This window comes from Bufo bufo, chromosome 2 (assembly GCF_905171765.1).
Source record: "Bufo bufo chromosome 2, aBufBuf1.1, whole genome shotgun sequence".
Classification (NCBI taxonomy): Eukaryota; Metazoa; Chordata; class Amphibia; order Anura; family Bufonidae; genus Bufo; species Bufo bufo.
Window position 1 is genome coordinate 200,506,506 of NC_053390.1, and position 19,220 is coordinate 200,525,725.

The 19,220-nt window shown below is 41.3% G+C and overlaps 1 protein-coding gene across 5 annotated transcripts in view; it reads left to right on the plus strand.

Moving 5' to 3' along the window:
- Positions 1 to 17,491, plus strand: part of TAOK3 (TAO kinase 3) — a 227,603-nt gene extending 210,112 nt beyond the window's left edge. For all 5 annotated transcript variants that reach the window (XM_040416023.1, XM_040416022.1, XM_040416020.1 and 2 more), the window contains 5 exons: positions 1,662 to 1,865; positions 2,697 to 2,936; positions 8,689 to 8,901; positions 11,231 to 11,413; positions 14,765 to 17,491. In XM_040416023.1, coding sequence (XP_040271957.1) covers positions 1,662 to 1,865; positions 2,697 to 2,936; positions 8,689 to 8,901; positions 11,231 to 11,413; positions 14,765 to 14,926 — 1,002 coding nt within the window. In that variant the 3' untranslated portion in view covers positions 14,927 to 17,491. The remainder of the gene's footprint in view (positions 1 to 1,661; positions 1,866 to 2,696; positions 2,937 to 8,688; positions 8,902 to 11,230; positions 11,414 to 14,764) is intronic.
- Positions 17,492 to 19,220: the final 1,729 nt, after the last annotated feature.

The following is a 19,220-nucleotide window of genomic DNA, read 5'->3' on the forward strand; positions in this document are numbered from 1 at the left end:
AGCCCATAACAGTGCCATCCGCAGATCCCCTTCTGTAACAGTGCCAGCCACAGACCCCCCCCCCCCCCCCCGGTAACAGTGTCCGTCATCCACAGATCCCCCTGTAACAGTGTCCGTCATCCACAGCTCCCCCCATTACAGTGTCCGTCATCCACAGCTCCCCCCATTACAGTGTCCGTCATCCACAGATCCCCCCATAACAGTGTCCGTCATCCACAGATTTCCCCATAACAGTGTCTGTCATCCACAGATCCCCCCCATAACAGTGTCCGTCGTCCACAGATCCTCCCATAAGTGTCATCCACAGACCACCATTAGTTCCAAACACACAGCACACCTTTTGGTTAAAAATATTTTTTTTCTTATTTTCCTCCCCAAAAACCTAGGTGCGTCTTATGGGCCGGTGCGTCTTTATAGGGCGAAAAATACGGTAATATGATTTATTAAATTCATGAAAAAGAATTATTTAATAAAATCATTAAAAAAAAAAGTATTTTAAAAGTATTTGGGCAAAAAGGCAGTTTCGGTTTTCGGTCAAGGGCATCCTGAATTTTCGGTTTCGGACCAGAATTTTCATTTCGGTGCACCCCTAAAATTTAGTATTGGGGAAGAATGAATGAAAGGTATCTTGGTCACTTCACTATGAGATCAGTGCATTGGTACTGAGAGGAGACAAAAACTGGGAAGCTGCTGAGCAAGTCTGATCTGTCACTGAAAAGTGGACCAGAATTTTGGTCACAGAGTGGAAAATGTAACGTACATAAAAAAAAAATGTTTTTATTGCATTTATATTGCTATAATACTTCATTTGAATGCCTTATTCCTTGCATGGTAATGTGTCTTGTGGGATAACCTGTTTAAATTACATCTAAAAGGGTTTTCCAGGGAAAAGAAAAGCAAAGAAGAATCATTACTCACCTCTACCATTTCATTTCGCCGCTGGTCCATTCCCCGTTGCTCTCCATTTCCTGTCCCGGCTTGACGAGCCGTAAATGCCAGCTCAGCCAATCACTGGCCTTAGCCGCAACCCACCTCAGCCAGCGAATAGGCCTTTCCTTTAATTTCCAGGGAGTCAAATCAGGACAGGAAGCTGGGATCAGAGCAGCGTTAGAAAATCAGTGATAGAGCTTTGTAATGTTTCTTTGTTGACCCTTTAAACAAAAAAGGGGGGGTTAGTAAACTACCCTTTTAACATGAGTGCCCTGCTAAAATCATTGCAGTCAGTGGTGTGGTTTTTGTTTTGTTTTTTTAGCAAGGAATGTACAAGTGTAAGGGTTCATTCACGTCTCCAGTAATGTGATGTGGCAGTCTGTTCCAGGAGGGAACAGTCTGCCAGAGTTTACTGTATCCGTCGTTGCCGGATTCTACCACTCACCACCGGATCCCCATTGACTATAATGGGATCCGGCAGTGATCTGGCCACTTTCAGGCAAAAAATGCCAGGTTTCGGACTGACGAATATTGCTTCATGCAGGCGTTTTTGTCGAAACAGGCTATGGGAAGACCTTGCCAGATTTAGAAACGCAACTGTGAATGAAGTCTAACACAAACTGAAATGAATGTTCCCAACTAATCATACCAAAACTTTAGTTCAATATAGTATATTATGAATGTGACCATATCAAATCCGGTGTTGGTGACTGGTCACCTCTTACATGCAGGAAATGAATGAGGACCATAGCACGCCCAAGAAAGAAAAACAGGAACGCATATCAAAGCATAAAGAGAACCTCCAGCACACTCAGGCTGAGGAAGAAGCTCAACTCCTTAGCCAACAGAGACTGTACTATGAGAAAAATTGCCGACTCTTTAAGAGGAAGATAATGATTAAAAGGCATGAAGTTGAGCAGCAGCACATCCGTGAGGTAAAGTTCTATACTTCGTAACTGCACATTTCTCAAGTCTGTGTGGGCTTTGTCATGAAGATTGCGAGCATGGCAGGTATATATATATATGTGGTGGTCTTGTTTGCAAATTCCAAAATGTTTTATATAATCTGCAGTATACTAATTGTTTTCATGCATCTTTTTAGGTCTGCGGTAGTCAAAGTAGATAAAGCACAGTGTGCTACAGATGATAGATGGTTAAGTGGCCTAGAACAGTCCGTAAGCGTAGTGGACTAGAACAGGAAGAGTCAGTAAGTACTCTAGAACAGTCCGTAGTGGACTAGAACAGGAAGAGTCAGTAAGTACTCTAGAACAGTCCGTAGTGGACTAGAACAGGAAGAGTCAGTAAGTACTCTAGAACAGTCCGTAGTGGACTAGAACAGGAAGAGTCAGTAAGTACTCTAGAACAGTCCGTAGTGGACTGGAACAGGAAGAGTCAGTAAGTACTCTAGAACAGTCTATAGTGGACTGGAACAGGAAGAGTCAGTAAGTACTCTAGAACAGTCAGGGAGTCACAACCACAGTGGCCAAACAATGTTAAATGAAAGGTGAGGGTCAGCAATTTTCTAGCTGGATGTGGTCTGAAAGGACCAAGTAGGTGCTCATTCAAGGTCTGTGGATAGTGCTGTACATTCCAGCCATATTGCAAGTCTTAAATATGTAGGTAATAGATATTGTGCATTTATTTGCGTTTAGGCTGCTACCTGTAGTGCAGCACTTTGATCCCTGGTGTTTAGAACGCAGATGGGGCTGGCAATGGTTTCCATCCTCTTCAAAGCGGTCTGCATATAACTAGAATATCCTTCTCAGGAGCTCAATAAAAAGCGAACCCAGAAAGAAATGGAGCATGCCATGTTAATCCGGCACGACGAGTCAACTCGGGAGCTGGAGTACCGGCAGCTGCACATGTTGCAGAAACTTCGGATGGACCTTATACGTCTGCAGCATCAGACTGAACTGGAGAATCAACTGGAATACAACAAGCGCAGGGAAAGGGAGTTGCATCGGAAACATGTGATGGAACTCCGGCAGCAACCCAAGAATCTTAAGGTATTTTCCTTCTCTGTTCACATAATGGTATTTTTTTTTTCTGTATTTGCGTATACCGCTCATATAAATTAGATTAAACCTTTTGTGACCAAGGCTTTTAGTGCCTAAATTCCCATATCAACATTTCTTGGTTTTTTATTTTTTTTATATAATTTTTTTTCATTCTTGGTGGCTCAGATTGGGCTTTCATATGGTACCAAAACAGGGCCCGTGTCTTCTAATTTGAAGTCTTATGTAGAGTAAAATTGTCAAAAATAGTTTATTTATTTCCATTTGTAATTCAGCATAATACATTTCAGAAAACAAATTAATGCAAAAATATATCCTTCTCTTGTGTATAACAATACCAAATATGTGTACTATGTTTAATTTACATCATCGCTGTAATAGAGTAAAAGGTCCCAATTTTTATTTGTGCGCTAGGCTTAGCTCTTTTTGTGACCAAGAGCTGATCATTTCAACTCGGTCAGGATCGGCCTGGCAAAGTGCTGGCTCAATCTCATTAGTGGTGGAGCACTATGCAGTGAGATTCGCTATTAAAGTGTTGGATGAACTACTCTTCAAAAGTTTTACACCGAATGAACAAAACATATATAAATCAAATCAAAATTTGGTGTGACCATCCTTTGCCTTCAAAACAGTATCAGGTCTTTTAGGTAGACCTGCACACAGCTAGGAAAGTTTTTCCAACATCTTGAACTAACCACAGATCTTCTGTGGATGTAGGATTGCTCAAATCCTTCTCTCTCTTCATGTAGTCCTACATCCATAGCAGATCTGTGGTTAGGTCTCCAAGGTGTTTGGAACAACCTCCCTGCCAAGTTCCTTCAAAAACTGTGTGCGAGTGTACCTAGATGAACTGATGCTGTTTTGAAGGCAAAGGGTGGTCACACCAAAAATCTCATTTTAGGTTTCTCTTTTTTGTTCATTCAAATTGTATTTTGTTACCTGGTAAACACACATGTGCTGGGTAACTTGCAGAAAACCCACAAAAATTTTAGTGCAGGTTTTTGTGCATTTCCACACCAGAAACCACAATACATAGTTGCGGTTTTGATGAGAATTTTTTGCAGATCTCACCCGTCTATTGAAAAGAGTGAAATCCTCTCAAAGAAAACAAAACAATTATTGACAAACTGCGGATTTCAAAATCTGTACAGCAGGTCAATTTCCTCACCTAAGAAAAAAACAACAAAATGTACATGAGATTTGTCAAATCTCATACTCTTTCGTGGTACTGTATTATGCTCCGTTTTTTTTATGCATGAAAATCCACATGGAAAAACTGCTCATAATCCACTGCTGCCTAAAACTTTTGCACAGTACTGTGTGTCTACATGTGTATATATATCCTTGCCCAAACCAAGTGTACCTGACCGTGAGAAAGTTGACAGGCATTTAAAAGCTGTTTTAGGTGTATGGCAAGCTTTAGTAGCCTCATGGTTAACCCTTTAACAACATGCACCATAGCCACCGGTTAACTACTGTTTTACACAGAACATACCGAATGTCCTTTTAGGCTCCAAGAGTAATGCATTGCAGTCTGTGGGAGAAACGATCAGACGATTGCATGTTTAAGTCCCCAAGGGGGACGTAAAAAAAAATAAAAAATTAAGATCCTAGGCATCACTGCATCCCAGAATGCCCAAACTATTAAAATATAAACATTTATTCTGTACAGTAAATGCTGTAACAAGAAAAAAAAAAATCAAAATGGCTGATTCAATGTTTTTTTTTCTTTTTGATTTTTTTGTTTTTCTTCAACTACCAATAATATTGAATAAAAAATGATCAAAAAGTCATACACACTGCAAAAACTGCAGGTTACCCAGCCAAAAAATTATCTCTCTCCCAGCTCAGTATACGTAAATATGAAAAAGTTATGGGGTCAGAATTTGGCGATTAATAGAAAAAAACATTTTTTTCAATAGTATTAAAACAAGATGGGTATCGCATTAATCATACTGACCTATAGAATGAAAGTAACAGGTCAGTTTAACTGCTTAGGAAAGGCCGTAAAAAGGAAACCCATAAAAATATGGCAAGCTGGTGTTTTTTCAATTCCACACCCTGTTTGGAATTTTTTATTTTTTGCGGCTTCCCACTACATCGTATGCCGTATTAAATGGTGCTATTTGAAAATACAACTTGTCCAGCAAAAAGCAAGCCCTCATGTGCATGGGGAAAAAAAATAAAAAATAAGTTATTGCCCCAGGGAGGCTGGGAGTAAAAAAAACGGAAACACAAAAACAAAAAAATGGTTCAGTTCTTAAGGGGTTAATGACCTCTTTCAGAGCTGTTCCATATTTTTGCATTACACAAGCTTAGGTTTGTCCATTTACAGTTCAGCTATTGGGGAAGGTTCACATGTAGCAGGGATGCTGTGGACTTTACCCCTATGTTTAAAGGGAAAGTATCGCCTATACATTTTTTCCAACAATTAACTTTCATAGCGAAACATATACCTGAGCGGTGTTTTTTATTTTTGGATTGTCGTGTTTTTTTTTTCTATAATTGATTGAGGGCAGCCATCTTGCCTGGGCTGTTAACAGCATTTAGAGAGATGCTTTACAGCAGCCATGTAGTTAAAGGCACGACAGACACAAGATGCTCATTGATGTCTGAGTTTTCAAGGGGGACCTTTGCAGACAAGTAGAGTAGATAAGCTGTGACCATCACCTGTTGTGAATAATGGATCTTCTGATGATAATGAGATGACTGCTGAGAAGTGATCATGTAAACGTGATGCCTTGGCATATTATTAGGCTTAGGCTACTTTCACACTTGCGGCAGAGAGATCCGGCAAGCAGTTCCGTCGCCGGAACTGCCTGCCGGATCAGGCAAAATGTATGCTAACTGATGGCATTAGTAAGACTGATCAGGATCCTGATCAGTCTTAAAAATGCCTGATCAGTCGAAAAAATGCATTGAAATGCCGGATCCGTCTTTCCGGTGTCATCCGGCAAAAACGGATCCGGCATTTATTTTTTCACCTTTTTTTCAGTCTGCGCATGCGCATACCGGAAGGACGGATCCGGCATTCCGGTATTCTGAATGCCGGATCCGGCACTAATACATTCCTATGGGAAAAAATGCCTGATCCGGCATTCAGGCAAGTCTTCAGTTTTTTTAGCCGGAGATAAAACCGTAGCATGCTACGGTTTTCTCTTTTGCCTGATCAGTCAAAACGACTGAACTGAAGACATACTGATGCAAACTGAACGGATTACTCTCCATTCAGAATGCATGGGGACATACCTGATCAGTTCTTTTCCGGTATAGAGCCCCTGTGACGGAACTCTATGCCGGAAAAGAACAACGCAAGTGTGAAAGTAGCCTTAGTGGCCAGCGTGAAAACTGCAGGGTTTAAGGATATTTATTAAAATATCAATGATGACATAGTTGTGGTTCACCTGATTTAAAACGCTGTTTTTCTTTTTGTTCCGCTGCCTTATTCCCTTTGCTTCAATATGCAAATTAACCCTTTGGTGCAATGAGGGAGTCGCCATTACCCATGTGGCTCCCAAGCTCCACTCATTTCTGTGAACAAGCCCCTTCATCACTGCTTTTCAGTGGAAACACAGCAAGGGAGGGGCTGGCCTAAAAAAGGAGCTTGGGTGCAACAAGAGCAGCGGTGACGCGGTCATTGCACCAAAGGTCTAATTTGCATAATAAGAAAAAGTATAACTCTGGAATGGAGCCACAGATCAGCAAAAGAAAAATAGTATTTTAATCAGGTGAACACAGTAAGGTGTCTATGCAAACAGTTGGATAGGGATTTCGCTGGTGACAAATTTCTTTAAAAACTTGATTTAAATATTAGGTAATTTTCCAATGACCTGATCTCTTTAACATTTCACATTCTAGAAGTCCGCCACCGGTTGAACGAGACAGACATGATTCTATGTTCTTGAATGTATTTTGATGTCTAAAATCTTTGTAAATACACTGATTTAGGCTACTTTCACACTAGCGTTGTTTAAATCCGGCGTTCAATTCCGAAAACCAGAACTGCCCGCCGGATCCGGAAAAACGTGTGAAAACGGATTACATTTGAATCCTGATCAGGATTTTGATCACAATGAAAAAATGCATTGGGAAAAAACGTATCCGCCATTTATGGACTTTAACTTTTTTTTTCAAATTTTTCGGGTTTAACATGCAAAAGCTGGATCCGGTTTGACTGAACACACGGCGCCGTTAATGCAAGTCAATGGGAAAAAGACCGGATCCGGCGTTCAGTTAGGGGTGGGCGATATATGCGATATAAATTTGGGCCACGATATGGATTTTCGCCATATCGTCTATATCGCCGGACCGCGATATGATCGCGCTCTCTGCGCGCACCATTTTCTCCTGATGAGCCGGCACAGTGGAGAAGGGCGCCGGGCGCTCCTTCTGTCTGTGCGGCGGATTGCTAATGCTTATAGCATTAGCAATGCGCCGCACAGACCTATGAGAAGGAGCGCCCGGCGGCCACGGCGCACGTGAGTATAATGCTGCTCACTAACATACCATCGCAGCCAGGACTTTAGTAGCGTCCTTGCTGCCATGGTAACCGATCGGAGCCCCAGCATTACACTGCTGGGACTCCGATCGGAACTGCCCACTGCCACCAATGATGGGGGGGAGGGGGACCCTGTGGCCAGATCAGGCTGGGGCACATCAGAGGCTGGAGGGGGGCACATCAGAGGCTGGAGGGGGGGCACATCAGAGGCTGGAGGGGGGGCACATCAGAGGCTGGAGGGGGGGCACATCAGAGGCTGGAGGGGGGGCACATCAGAGGCTGGAGGGGGGGCACATCAGAGGCTGGAGGGGGGCACATCAGAGGCTGGAGGGGGGCACATCAGAGGCTGGAGGGGGGCACATCAGAGGCTGGAGGGGGGCACATCAGAGGCTGGAGGGGGGCACATCAGAGGCTGGGGGGGGCACATCAGAGGCTGGCTCCCATGGTCAGCTCCCTGCTGTTGTGTGCACACAGCACAGGGCAGCAGGGAGAGTGTAAAGTCCTATTCACCCTAATAGAGCTCTATTAGGGTGAATATGACAAGGGTTCTAGCCCTTAAGGAGGCTAATAGTTAATAAATAAAAAGTTTAAAAAAAAAAAAAAAAAATATTTAAACCCCCCCCCCCCCATATAGAAAACAATATATCGTGATATATATCGCACATGCTTAAAATTATATCGCAATATAGATTTTAGGCCATATCGCCCACCCCTACGTTCAGTCAAAGTGTTCAGGATTTTTGGCCGGAGGTAAAAATACAACATGCTACGGTTTTCTGAAAAGCCTGATCAGTCAAAAAGACTGAACTGAAGACATCCTGATGCATCCTGAACGGATTACTCTCCATTCAGAATGCATGGGGATAAAACTGATCAGTTCTTTTCCGGATTTGAGCCCCTAGGACGGAACTCAGCGCCGGAAAAGAAAAACTCTAGTGTGAAAGTAGCCTTAGATCCTTGAATCTGGCTGAATTATAACGTGCCTTCTGCTCATTTTAGCTCCTTTTATTTAAGGCAGTTTCTGTTCTCTGCTCTTTTTTGTTTGTTTTGATAATTGTTGTTATTGTAAAATCGTGCAATAAAATTGCATTGCTGCTTTGACCAGATTACTAAACAAATGTCTTTCTCTGCCACACTAATGACAGGGGTTTCTAGCTTGTCCAAATATGTAAATCTGTATGTCATTATGTGCACAGATCAGAGTTTTACCTGGATATACAATTATCTTCCATTTTTATTACATAGGTCATGGAAATGCAGATTAAGAAACAGTTTCAGGACACATGCAAAGTGCAGACCAAGCAGTACAAGGCCCTGAAGAATCACCAGCTGGAGGTATCCCCAAAGTGTGAGCACAAGACAATACTCAAGTCCCTGAAGGACGAGCAGACACGCAAATTGGCCATCCTTGCTGAGCAGTATGAGCAAAGCATCAATGAAATGATGGCCTCCCAAGCGGTAAGCAGGTTTCTAAATTGTTTTCATCCAGGTATTTAGAGGTATTGACTTGATTCACAAGTGAAGTTACGTATACATGTCTCTTAAGGATGCATTGTTGTATCTTACATTTAAATATAAAAAAAATTTAGAATAAGAATTGTTTTGTGGTTGCTAGATCCTACCCTTTATCACGCCTTGCCTCATTTTCAGGCATAAAGTGTGATGGTTGTATAGGAAATTATCACTTCAATCTACCATTATCCTTTGGACTGTAAGTCCCCTTTCACACGAGCGAGTTTGCCACGCGGGTACAATGCGTGATGCTCCCGCACGGAATTCTGACCCGTTCATTTCAATGGGGCTGTGTACATATGCGTTGGTTTTTACGCATCACTTGTGCGTTGCGTGAAAATCGCAGCATGTTTTTTACTCTGTGATTTTCACGCAACGCTGGCCCCATAAAAGTGAAAATCACATTGCGTCCTCAAGCAAGTGCGGATGCGATGCGTTTTTCACGGATGGTTACTAAGAGATGTTGTTTGTATACATTCAGTTTTTTATCGCGCGTCATGCAAAATGTTTCAAAATGCATTGCAGCCGTGCAATAAAAACTGAACAATTGAACGCGATCGCAGACAAAACTGAATGACTTTGCCTGCGAAATCGCGCATTTTTCACTGAACGCATTCGCCTAATCCGGACACGCTCGTCTGTAAGGGGCCAAATGCACAACAAATTTTATCAGTACAGTCTGACTATCCAATCGGTGCTGCTGGTGTCAGACTGTGACACCCCCCACTGGTTACCTCCCCTCTGTACCCTTACTGAAGGCTAATAGTAATTCATTCATAACTTCTAGTAGAAATAATACAGGAATGGCACAACATAGAGACATGAGACTAGATGCTCCAGAATTGTTATTACATGAGGAATGCATGGAGCTATTAAAACAGGCATGTCAGGAGGAGTGGTGAAAGGTCCTCTTTAAATCAAACTATAAGGCTATGTGCACACCTTGTGGTTGTGTTGCTTTTTTGTTTGTAATTGTCATAAAGATTATGGGGGTCATTTATCAAACTGGTGTAAAGTAGAACTGGTGTAGTTGCCCACAGCAGCCAATCAGATTCCTCCTTTCAGAAGCTGTCCACAATGAAAGGTGGAATCTGATTGGTTGCTATGGGCAACTAAGCCAGTTCTACTTCACACCAGTTTAATAAATGACCCCCATAATCTTTAGACAAGCTGTGAAGTGGTAATGTCTTAGATATACCCATGGCACGTATTCATATCATTTTTGCCTGATGTGGCTGTTCACACAGCTCAGAAGCTATCCCCGCTCAGTGAACGTCTGCTCCCTGATCTCTCCCATTAATGATCCGCCAGAGGGACCTTAAATCACTCTGCCTGACCATAGAGAGAACTGTGCAGCCATAGAGTTAAAGCCTCTCTGCACTCATCCTCTGATCAGTACAGGAGGAAACAGGAAGCTGAACAATGTTCAGGTTACATACAGGACAACGCTGGAGTCTGAAGAGGTAACTATTGGACCCCAGTTATGCAGCATTAACCATTCCACTGCCATCTACTAGGAATCTTAGAGGTTTTCCGAGACTTTAATATAGGTGACCTGAGGATAGGTCTTAAGTATGTGATTGGTGGGGGTCCAACACCCAGGACCCCCACCGATGAGCTGTTCAAGAAGGCAGCGGCACTTGCAGCAGCGCCACGGCATTCTCTTTGCTTTTCCTAATCCAGTCATATGGCGTAGGTGCAGCTCAGCCCAATTGAAGTGAATAGGGCTGAGCTGCGATACCAACTACAGCCTCTATACAATGTACGGTGCTGTGCTTGGTGAGCAGAGAGAAGGCTGCGGCGCTACTGTGGTTCCTTCTCCAACAATTGATTGGTGGGGGTCCCAGGTGTCCAGGGAACCTCCACCAGTCAGATTAAAATCTCGGAAAACCCTTTTATAAAGTAAACATTTCTCTGTCCCCGACACTAGGGATGCTGACACTAGCACCCTAGACCACCAGGGTTGTAGACAACCAACTTCACGGTGCTAGGCCTGAGTGCCTGATTGCAATGTGACACTGTATATCTGCTGTTTTATAGCTAATTATTAGGGTGTATGTTAATATTTATTTGATTTGGTTCTGAATTGCCTGGCTTAGAGGGGGCAGCACTCGGGTCCCAAAATGCCCCTCCAGTAGTTTCAAAAGTTTAGTGGGAACTTTGGTGGTTAGACATTTGATTTGATATTGTCCCAAGGAAGCCACATTTAATTTTTTCTAAATCTAAGCAATGTCGACCCTCCTTTTGTGTTACATTTGCTATGTTACTGTTACAGTTGCGCTTGGATGAGGCTCAAGAAGCAGAATGCCAGGCTCTAAGGCAACAGCTTCAACAGGAAATGGAGCTGCTCAATGCCTACCAGAGCAAGATCAAGATGCAGACGGAGGCACAGCATGAGCGTGAACTGCAAAAGTTGGAACAGAGGGTGTCCCTTCGCAGAGCGCACCTGGAACAGAAGGTACTAATATTTTTTGCAGCTAAATTAGGGTATACTTTGTAGCTCCATACTGATGTGTGTTAGGACATGCATTGGATTCCCAAATCCACGGCATGCCTTTATAAGGCTACTTTCACACCTGTGCTTTTTCCACTATTGAGATCCATCATAGGATCTCAATAACGGGGGGGGGGGGGGGGGGGAAACGCTTTAGTTTTCTCCCCATTCATTGTCAATGGGGACAAAACTGAACTGAAGGGAACGGAGTGTACCAGAATGCATTGTGTTCCGTTTCATTGCGTCCCACATGACTCGCACAAAAGCTCTGCAGTGTTTGTGAGTGTGTCCTGGGATGCGGAGTAAGACGGTTCCGTCATGACTCACAATATAAGTCAATGGTGATGGATCAGTTTTCTCTGACACAAAGGAAAACAGATCTGTCTCCCATTGACCTACAATAGTTTTGTAGACGGATCCGTCATAACTATTTTAAAGATAATACAACCGTCGGCATCTGTTCTGAACGGATCCGGTTGTATTATCATGACTGAAACGTTTTTTTGCCTATCCATGACGGATCCAGCAAAAACGCAGATGTGAAAGTAGCCGAAGTGTTGGATTCAACACTTTCTGTTCACATTAGCTTCATCAGTTCTTTTATTAACAGACCAATAGAAACTTTCATGGATCTCTTGAAATAGATTATAACACATTTTGGCTGAACCCATCGACCTATACTGCCTCCATCAGATTTCTTGGGGTACTTTCACAGTAGCGTTTTTGTTTTCCGGTATTGAGTTCCGTCCTAGGGGCTCAATACTGGAAAAAACTGATCCGTTTTATCCTAATGCATTCTGAATGGAGAGCATTCCGTTAAGGATGCATCAGTTCAGTCCCTCATAAATTTTTTGGCCGGAGAAAATACCGCAGCATGCTGCAGTTTTCTCTCCGGCCAAAAATCCTGAACACATGCCGGATCAGGCATTAAATTTGCATAGAAATGCATTAATGCCGGATCCGGCCCCAAGTGTTCCGGCAAAACGGATCCGTTCTTTCCATCCGCGCATGCGCAGACCATTACATTTATGAAAAAAATAAATACCGGATCCGTTTTTTCAGATGACAACCGGAAAGACTGATCCTGTATTGCAATGCATTTGTGAGACTGATCCGCATCCGTTTGCGTCCAGATTGCCGGATCCAGCAGGCAGTTCTGGCGATGGAACTGCCTGCTGGAATACTCTGCCGCAAGTGTGAAAATACCCTTACTGGTTAGAGTTTTTTTGACGCCAAGTGTAATGCTGCAGACTACGTTATTCTTGCCGTTACAAGGCCTTATTTTGTTTCTCTTATTTAGGGCTCATTCAGACGACCTGAAATTTTGCGGAACAGGTGCGGACCCATTCATTTTATTGGGGCTGCAAAATAGGCGAACAGCACACCGTGTGCTGTCTGCATCCGTAGTTCCGTTCCGCAGCCCCCCAAAAATGATAGCGAATTTCCTATCTTTTTTTTATCATAATCTATCATGGTACTGGCCATGTGCGGTCCGCAAAATACAGAATGCACGTGGACCTGTAACCGTATTTTGTGGACCGCAAAACACTACAGCTATCTGAATGAGCCCTTATCTTCAAACACGGTCTCCAAGAGTCCGGAAAAAGTTAAGCCATCTGTTACATTAAAATCAAATATGTTGTGGAAATCTATGGAGGAATATTTGAACCTTAGTAAATGTCCCATTCCTGGTCCAAGCATGTTAAATCCTTTTCTTTTCCGATGTCATAGACTGATTGATGGACCCCCATCGATTCTATCTAATAAAAGAAGTTGACCGCGCTCCTATAAACTTTGCAATTAAAGGGATTATCCTAGATTTTTATACTGATAACCTATCAATATCTGATCAGTAGGGATCTGACCACCGCTTATCAGCTGTTTGAGAAGGCAGCAGAGCCATGGACTTCTCTCGGTTTTTCCTATGCCAATGACTATATGTTCATTTCACGTGGCCCAGGCGCAGCTCCTCCCCATTCAAGTGAATGGGGCTGAGCACAATACCAAGCTCGGCCGCTATACAGTGTACAGCACTGTGCTTGGTAAGCTGTGAAAAATAGCTGATCGGTGGGGATCCTGGGTGTCAGACCCCCAGTGATCAGATACTGATGACCTAGCCAGAGGATAGGTCATCAGTATACAGATGTAGAAAAACCCTTTGAAATGTCAGTGTTTACCGTTGTTCTGGTAAAGCAGAACATTTGTCACACTACAAACTGCCATAGATTTCAGTTTAGCTTCACCGAATGCTGGACAATGTTTAATTTATGATGAGGCCTGCACCTCGGTAGAATTAAGTGAATTGTCTGGCAGTGAAGGGGTTATCAAGCCCGTCTTAAATCTCCTTTATTGTGTCTTAAGTCAGTACATGTAAGGGGGCATTCACACGACTGTATCCATTTTGTGGTCTGCAAATCGCGGATACCGTCTCTGTGCATCCCACACTTTCCCCTTCCTCAGGTCCTGCACTAGGTAACAAAACGGACAACAAGAATAGGACATACGGTAGTTTTTTTTTTTTTGTGTGGCCATGGAACAGACCTACGGTGCACAGCACACGGTGTGCCGTCCTTCTCTTTTGCGGCCCCATTTAAATGAATGGGTCCACATCTGACCCACAAAAAATGCAGGCCGAAAATACGGTTGTGTGACTGCCGCCTTAACCATAGGCACTGGTTTTGCCAGTAACTCTGGGTGCATCCCATTTACAATCCTATCAAATAAACGTTCTTCCTGTACATCTTCTTCAAGAAATATAGAGGTCCGATACATTAGGGCTTCTCAGTAATTGTGTGCTGTGAGAAATGCAGCTTGGAATCCGTATTCTAGCATCCAGAATAGCAGACTGTGCACTGCACGCTCATACCGTCCTCCAGCAAAGAATTTATATTAATATACATACTCTAAAATCTGCTACTCATCTTCACCGACAACCCTTTGCTGGAAACTCCTAGCAACAGGTGATGTCATCACTGGCCGCCTCTGACTGGCTGAAGGGATCCAGCCAATCACCGAAGGTTAGAATTCCCAGCTATGCCAAACAATGTGCTGTCGCTGCAGTTCATTGCAGCCCATGACTTTGTCTGGTGCAGTACTTAGCATCCTTCTCCACGGACCCTTAAGTATGTGCATAAGAAATAAAGCCTTACACTTAAATTACTTTGAGATAAGCTTAACGAAGGGATGAAAGTAGCGCATGAACAGTGCAGATTTGAATGTTTTATTGTACCTGGAATAAAATAAGAAAAAAAATATATATATATAAGCTGAAATGTCGATCAGTAGCATGAAAGGGTGATTTCTTACTTGTTTTAGATTGAAGAGGAGTTGGCAGCCCTTCAGAAGGAGCGCAGTGAGAGGATCAAGCATCTTTTTGAACGCCAAGAAAGAGAAATTGAAACCTTCGATATGGAAAGTTTACGGATGGGCTTTGGAAATCTGGTGACGTTAGAATATCCCAAGGAGGACTATAGATGAGAGAGGCCAGTTTTTGCCATTCAAATAAAAGAACAATAATATTATTAACAATGACAGCAAGGAGAACCTGCAAAACGTACATTCCCCATTTTAACGGGCGTGCTCTCTCTCTCTCCCTCCCTTTCTCTCTTTTTCGCACCTCCTCTCTCTTTCTCTATCTATCTCTGACGTCCGTCGGACACTAGTGCCTGTAATTCTTTTTACTCACCAGGGTGCCTCTGGGCAAATCTGAGCACGGAGCAAGCTCCCTGGCATACCTCTCAAGTGTCCCTGATTGTCACTCAAATTTTCAATCCATCAGAACATTGGTGCTTGTTATACAAACCGAAGATTCAAACAGCGGGAAGGAGTCTTGAAGTAACAGTTGTGTTTTGTGTCGAAACTCTTCCTTTATTCATAACCCCTTTTGTGGAAAGAGATAACTTGATTATTCAAAGTTTTGTCCATGATGTTCCTTGGGGAAAATGGTGAGAGGTATGTGCTATTATCTCAGTGTGAGGATTAAGAGGTATGTATTTCCTATGCCTCTGTTGGAGGGCTTGTGAGGCTTATGTGTCTATTAGCCTGTATTTGGACGAAGGTGAGAGGTGCGAGTCCCTGGTGTCTTGAGTACTCTGAGGGGTGAAAGCTATGTGTTCACAGTTCCTCTGCTGGGACTCGCCTATGTGTCCTGCAGTACAGTGAAAAGTCCTACTTTGTGGAAGATGGCTGCCCACAATTTTAGTCTGTTTCATAACCCATGATGCACAACAGTTGTCGAAGTCTGTGATTAACCCCTTCAGCCCTGAGCCAGTTTAGTGGTGGTGTTTAAGTAAGATCTAGTTATGACTTTTACCTTCTTGGCACTTTCAGAAGTTTGGTTAGCAAGAAAACGCCTCTTATGCTGGGTCAGCATCCAGTGAAGACAAAAACCTTCCAATCTTCTAAAGTGCCTCACACTTCAAACTAAAACTCAGGGATGAAGAGATTAATTTATTGATGTTCAATAACACATTTGAGAGACTAGAGAGAAAAGAGGAGATAAAACTTAACGACAAACCAACAAAAATGTGAATATCTGTTGGTTCCTACAAACATTTTGTTCTGTTAAAGTACAAGCAAAAAAAAATATATATACAATTTAATACATAAAAGAGAGAGAGAAGCATAAAACTGCAGCCTTAAGGTTACTGCTGCTGCGTTAAACATTGTTGTTTTTTTGGTATTTGTTCGTCAGGAATAAAAAAAAAAAGAAGAGATTTTATTAAACTATTGAGGTTTGATACATTTTACAGAAACCAATCATGTTGTATATATATATAGACATATTGTTGGGGGGAGAAGCAGAACTGGGGTGGGGTTGTTTGGGCAGATGGGGTGGGTAGAATGTCTTGTGAAAATATATAATTTTTTTTTTCTTCATTTTTTTTTCTTTTTTTTCTTTTTTTTTTTAAATATTATTTTGAAAACTTTTGCTGGCAGGAGCAGAAATTGACTTTGAATTTTCAATGCACTTTTGGCTCTAAATCAGCGGTACTTTCTACTCCAGTCCTGGTTTTCTTATATGTATATACCAGATGTATTCTTTACTGACATAAGGCAGCTGGGAAATTAAGACCAAAATACACTATTTACTCAAAAGCTTTGGTACCTTATTGTACCAAAGGGTAACTTTTGCTAAACCTTTGCAATATATTGCTAATGTATACCAGGATGTAAAAAGAAAAAAATGTTTATTTACACTGTGTATCTGGTAATACAGCAGTTTGAACATTGGTAAAAAAAAAAAAATGATTGTATTTTTCAACCCTCTCCTCCTATAGGTTGTATTTGAGCGTCCTTGCCTAAGCACAGTCAGTTCATGTGCCTAGGTATAGACGCGACACTTATAAAACTGGACTTGAAAAGAGTACTCAAGGCGAAGGTTTACAATTATTCCTTCCCTAGTCCTGATTTAGATGTTAACTCTTAATTTTAAAATATTAACAAGCTGTGAATAGATATGCCACTACGGCTACATTTTGTATATACCCGATTCCCACCATTTTCGTTTTGATCTAAAGCTTGGTAAGAATGACCCTATCTATTTGAGAGCACTTGTTCAAAACTAGTTTTGGCCCACTGAATTTTATTTGGAACTTTCAAAGCTGTGAGGACACGAGGGATGGATGTTTGATGTTTTTGTTTTACTTTTTTTATACTTCTTTTTTTTTTTTTTCTCATTTTTCTATTCTGTTTTGGGAAGGGGCATTAAAATTTAATAGACGATGGCTGTGATGTACTGAGTCAGTGTTTCCTCAAAGAGCAGCGTTTTAAAGCATTCGTAAAAATGGATAAAAAAATATAAAAAAATAAATAAAACATCTTCTATAGAGAAAATATTTTTGAAGATGAAAATATGTAAAGAAAATGCTGTTAGACGATTAATGTATTGTATTTGTTCAAGAGTATTATTAAAAAAAAAAAAAGACAAACTTTGCAAAGTATTTTTGCCACAGATGAGTTGGAGACTTTATTACAATTGTTAACATTTGAATCAGATAAAAATATTCAAAGTCTCAATCAATAAAAATTAATGTTAATATTTTTTTTCTCATTATTTTTTTTAATAAAGATATCCTGGTCGCCGCCATTCATAGTGGCAATTACAGCTTTATCCTGTTTGGATTCCAGTTGTCCAAATTTGTAATGATTTTATTACCTCTACTCTGGCTTAGTACATCTTGGTCCTCATGAATTAGATGGAAAGACGTCCTCTGGTATTGACATTTTCAGTACATATAATTTAATTCAGTTACTAATTCATAGAATCGTCTGTTCTTTATGGATCTATGTAACTGTATGTTCACAAAGAGACACCTTTTTTGCCACACTGCACCTGTCACATAAAAAGTGTACAATTTTGAAACTCCTAATAGTTGCATTTTTATTTTGTGTTTTCTTATTTCATGACTATTTGCTTTGAGTTCATAGAATGAATCTATTAACAGAATATTTTATACGGAAATTTGACCATTATATTGATGATGATTTTTGGACACCAAAGCCAGTATCTGAAAAAAAAAAAAAAACAGATTTGTTTTCATCATTTGAGTGCATCCCTGTAATGATGAGAAACCTGAATTTAAGGTCAAGCATATACAATATTTTGCAGTATTTATTTAGTTTTTGGGAATTGGCACAATAATACACAAATAAACCTGAAAATTGATGCAGACGGATTTATTATTTGTGCTAAATCAAATATTTGAAGAAATATCCGAAATTTCTGGACCAACTTAAAAATGGTGGTGTTTTGTGTATGACGATGTATTAACTGAGCCTGGGAATTGTAAGTGCAATATTTATACAGATCTTCTAGGAGCTGGAATAGAAATGTAAAACCAGGACTGGGTACGTAAATCTGAATTATGGAGTACAATAAGCTTTCTGCAGTGTATGATTTCATGCACCTTTAGAACACATCTACACCTTTCCATAAACTGTGCTCATTTGGGCCCCACTCTCTTTGGAACAAAACAAAAACAAACCTAACCTTTGTGGCTGCAGGCTTTTTCCCTTTTTCCCAAGCAGCTCTAAATAGTTCATTGCTTTAAATGAATAATGGTACTGTAATTTTGTTGCTGCTATTGGGACATATGACTAGTGACGCAGCAGTGCTTTTTCTCTATAGCAAAGGAACAGTATCATTTTGTCGAATAAACCTGTTCTGAAGTAAAGGTGCTAACATTGTGTGGAACTGGGTGGAAGAATGATTGATTGTTTATGCTCTTTTTTTTTTTTTTGTGATGCCTTTTGGAACAGAAACCAGGCGGTATACAGATGACATTAGTCAAACCGTTGTGCCCTCATTCCATTTTGTTACTACAGAATGCTGTGCGGTAGTTAAGACTTTACTGTTACATGCCATGTTAAACACTGACGCGTACCCTTCGATACAGAAGGGCGTTTTTTGTGGCAGTAAAGCATTCTCATAAGCTCTTTCAGTCTCTTTGGCAGTCTATTATTTCCAGTCTTCTCTTTACGTATGGTGATTGAATGGATTGCCATCTACTGATGCGTTTTCTACAGTGTACCACATTCTTGTTGCAAATTAAACGTTAGAATTATTGCAACACTTAAAAATACAAAATGGGTGCTTACCCCCCCCCTGGTAATTCATGCGCTACAATGTTGTGTGTGTGTGTGTTTGTGCGTGTGTGTGTTTTATCCATTGTTTTACATAATCATTACTATGCATTGTGTTACATGTTTTAAAAACTCTGCCTCTAGAGGCAGATGTTATAATCACTGCCGAAAGACCCACTACTACTGG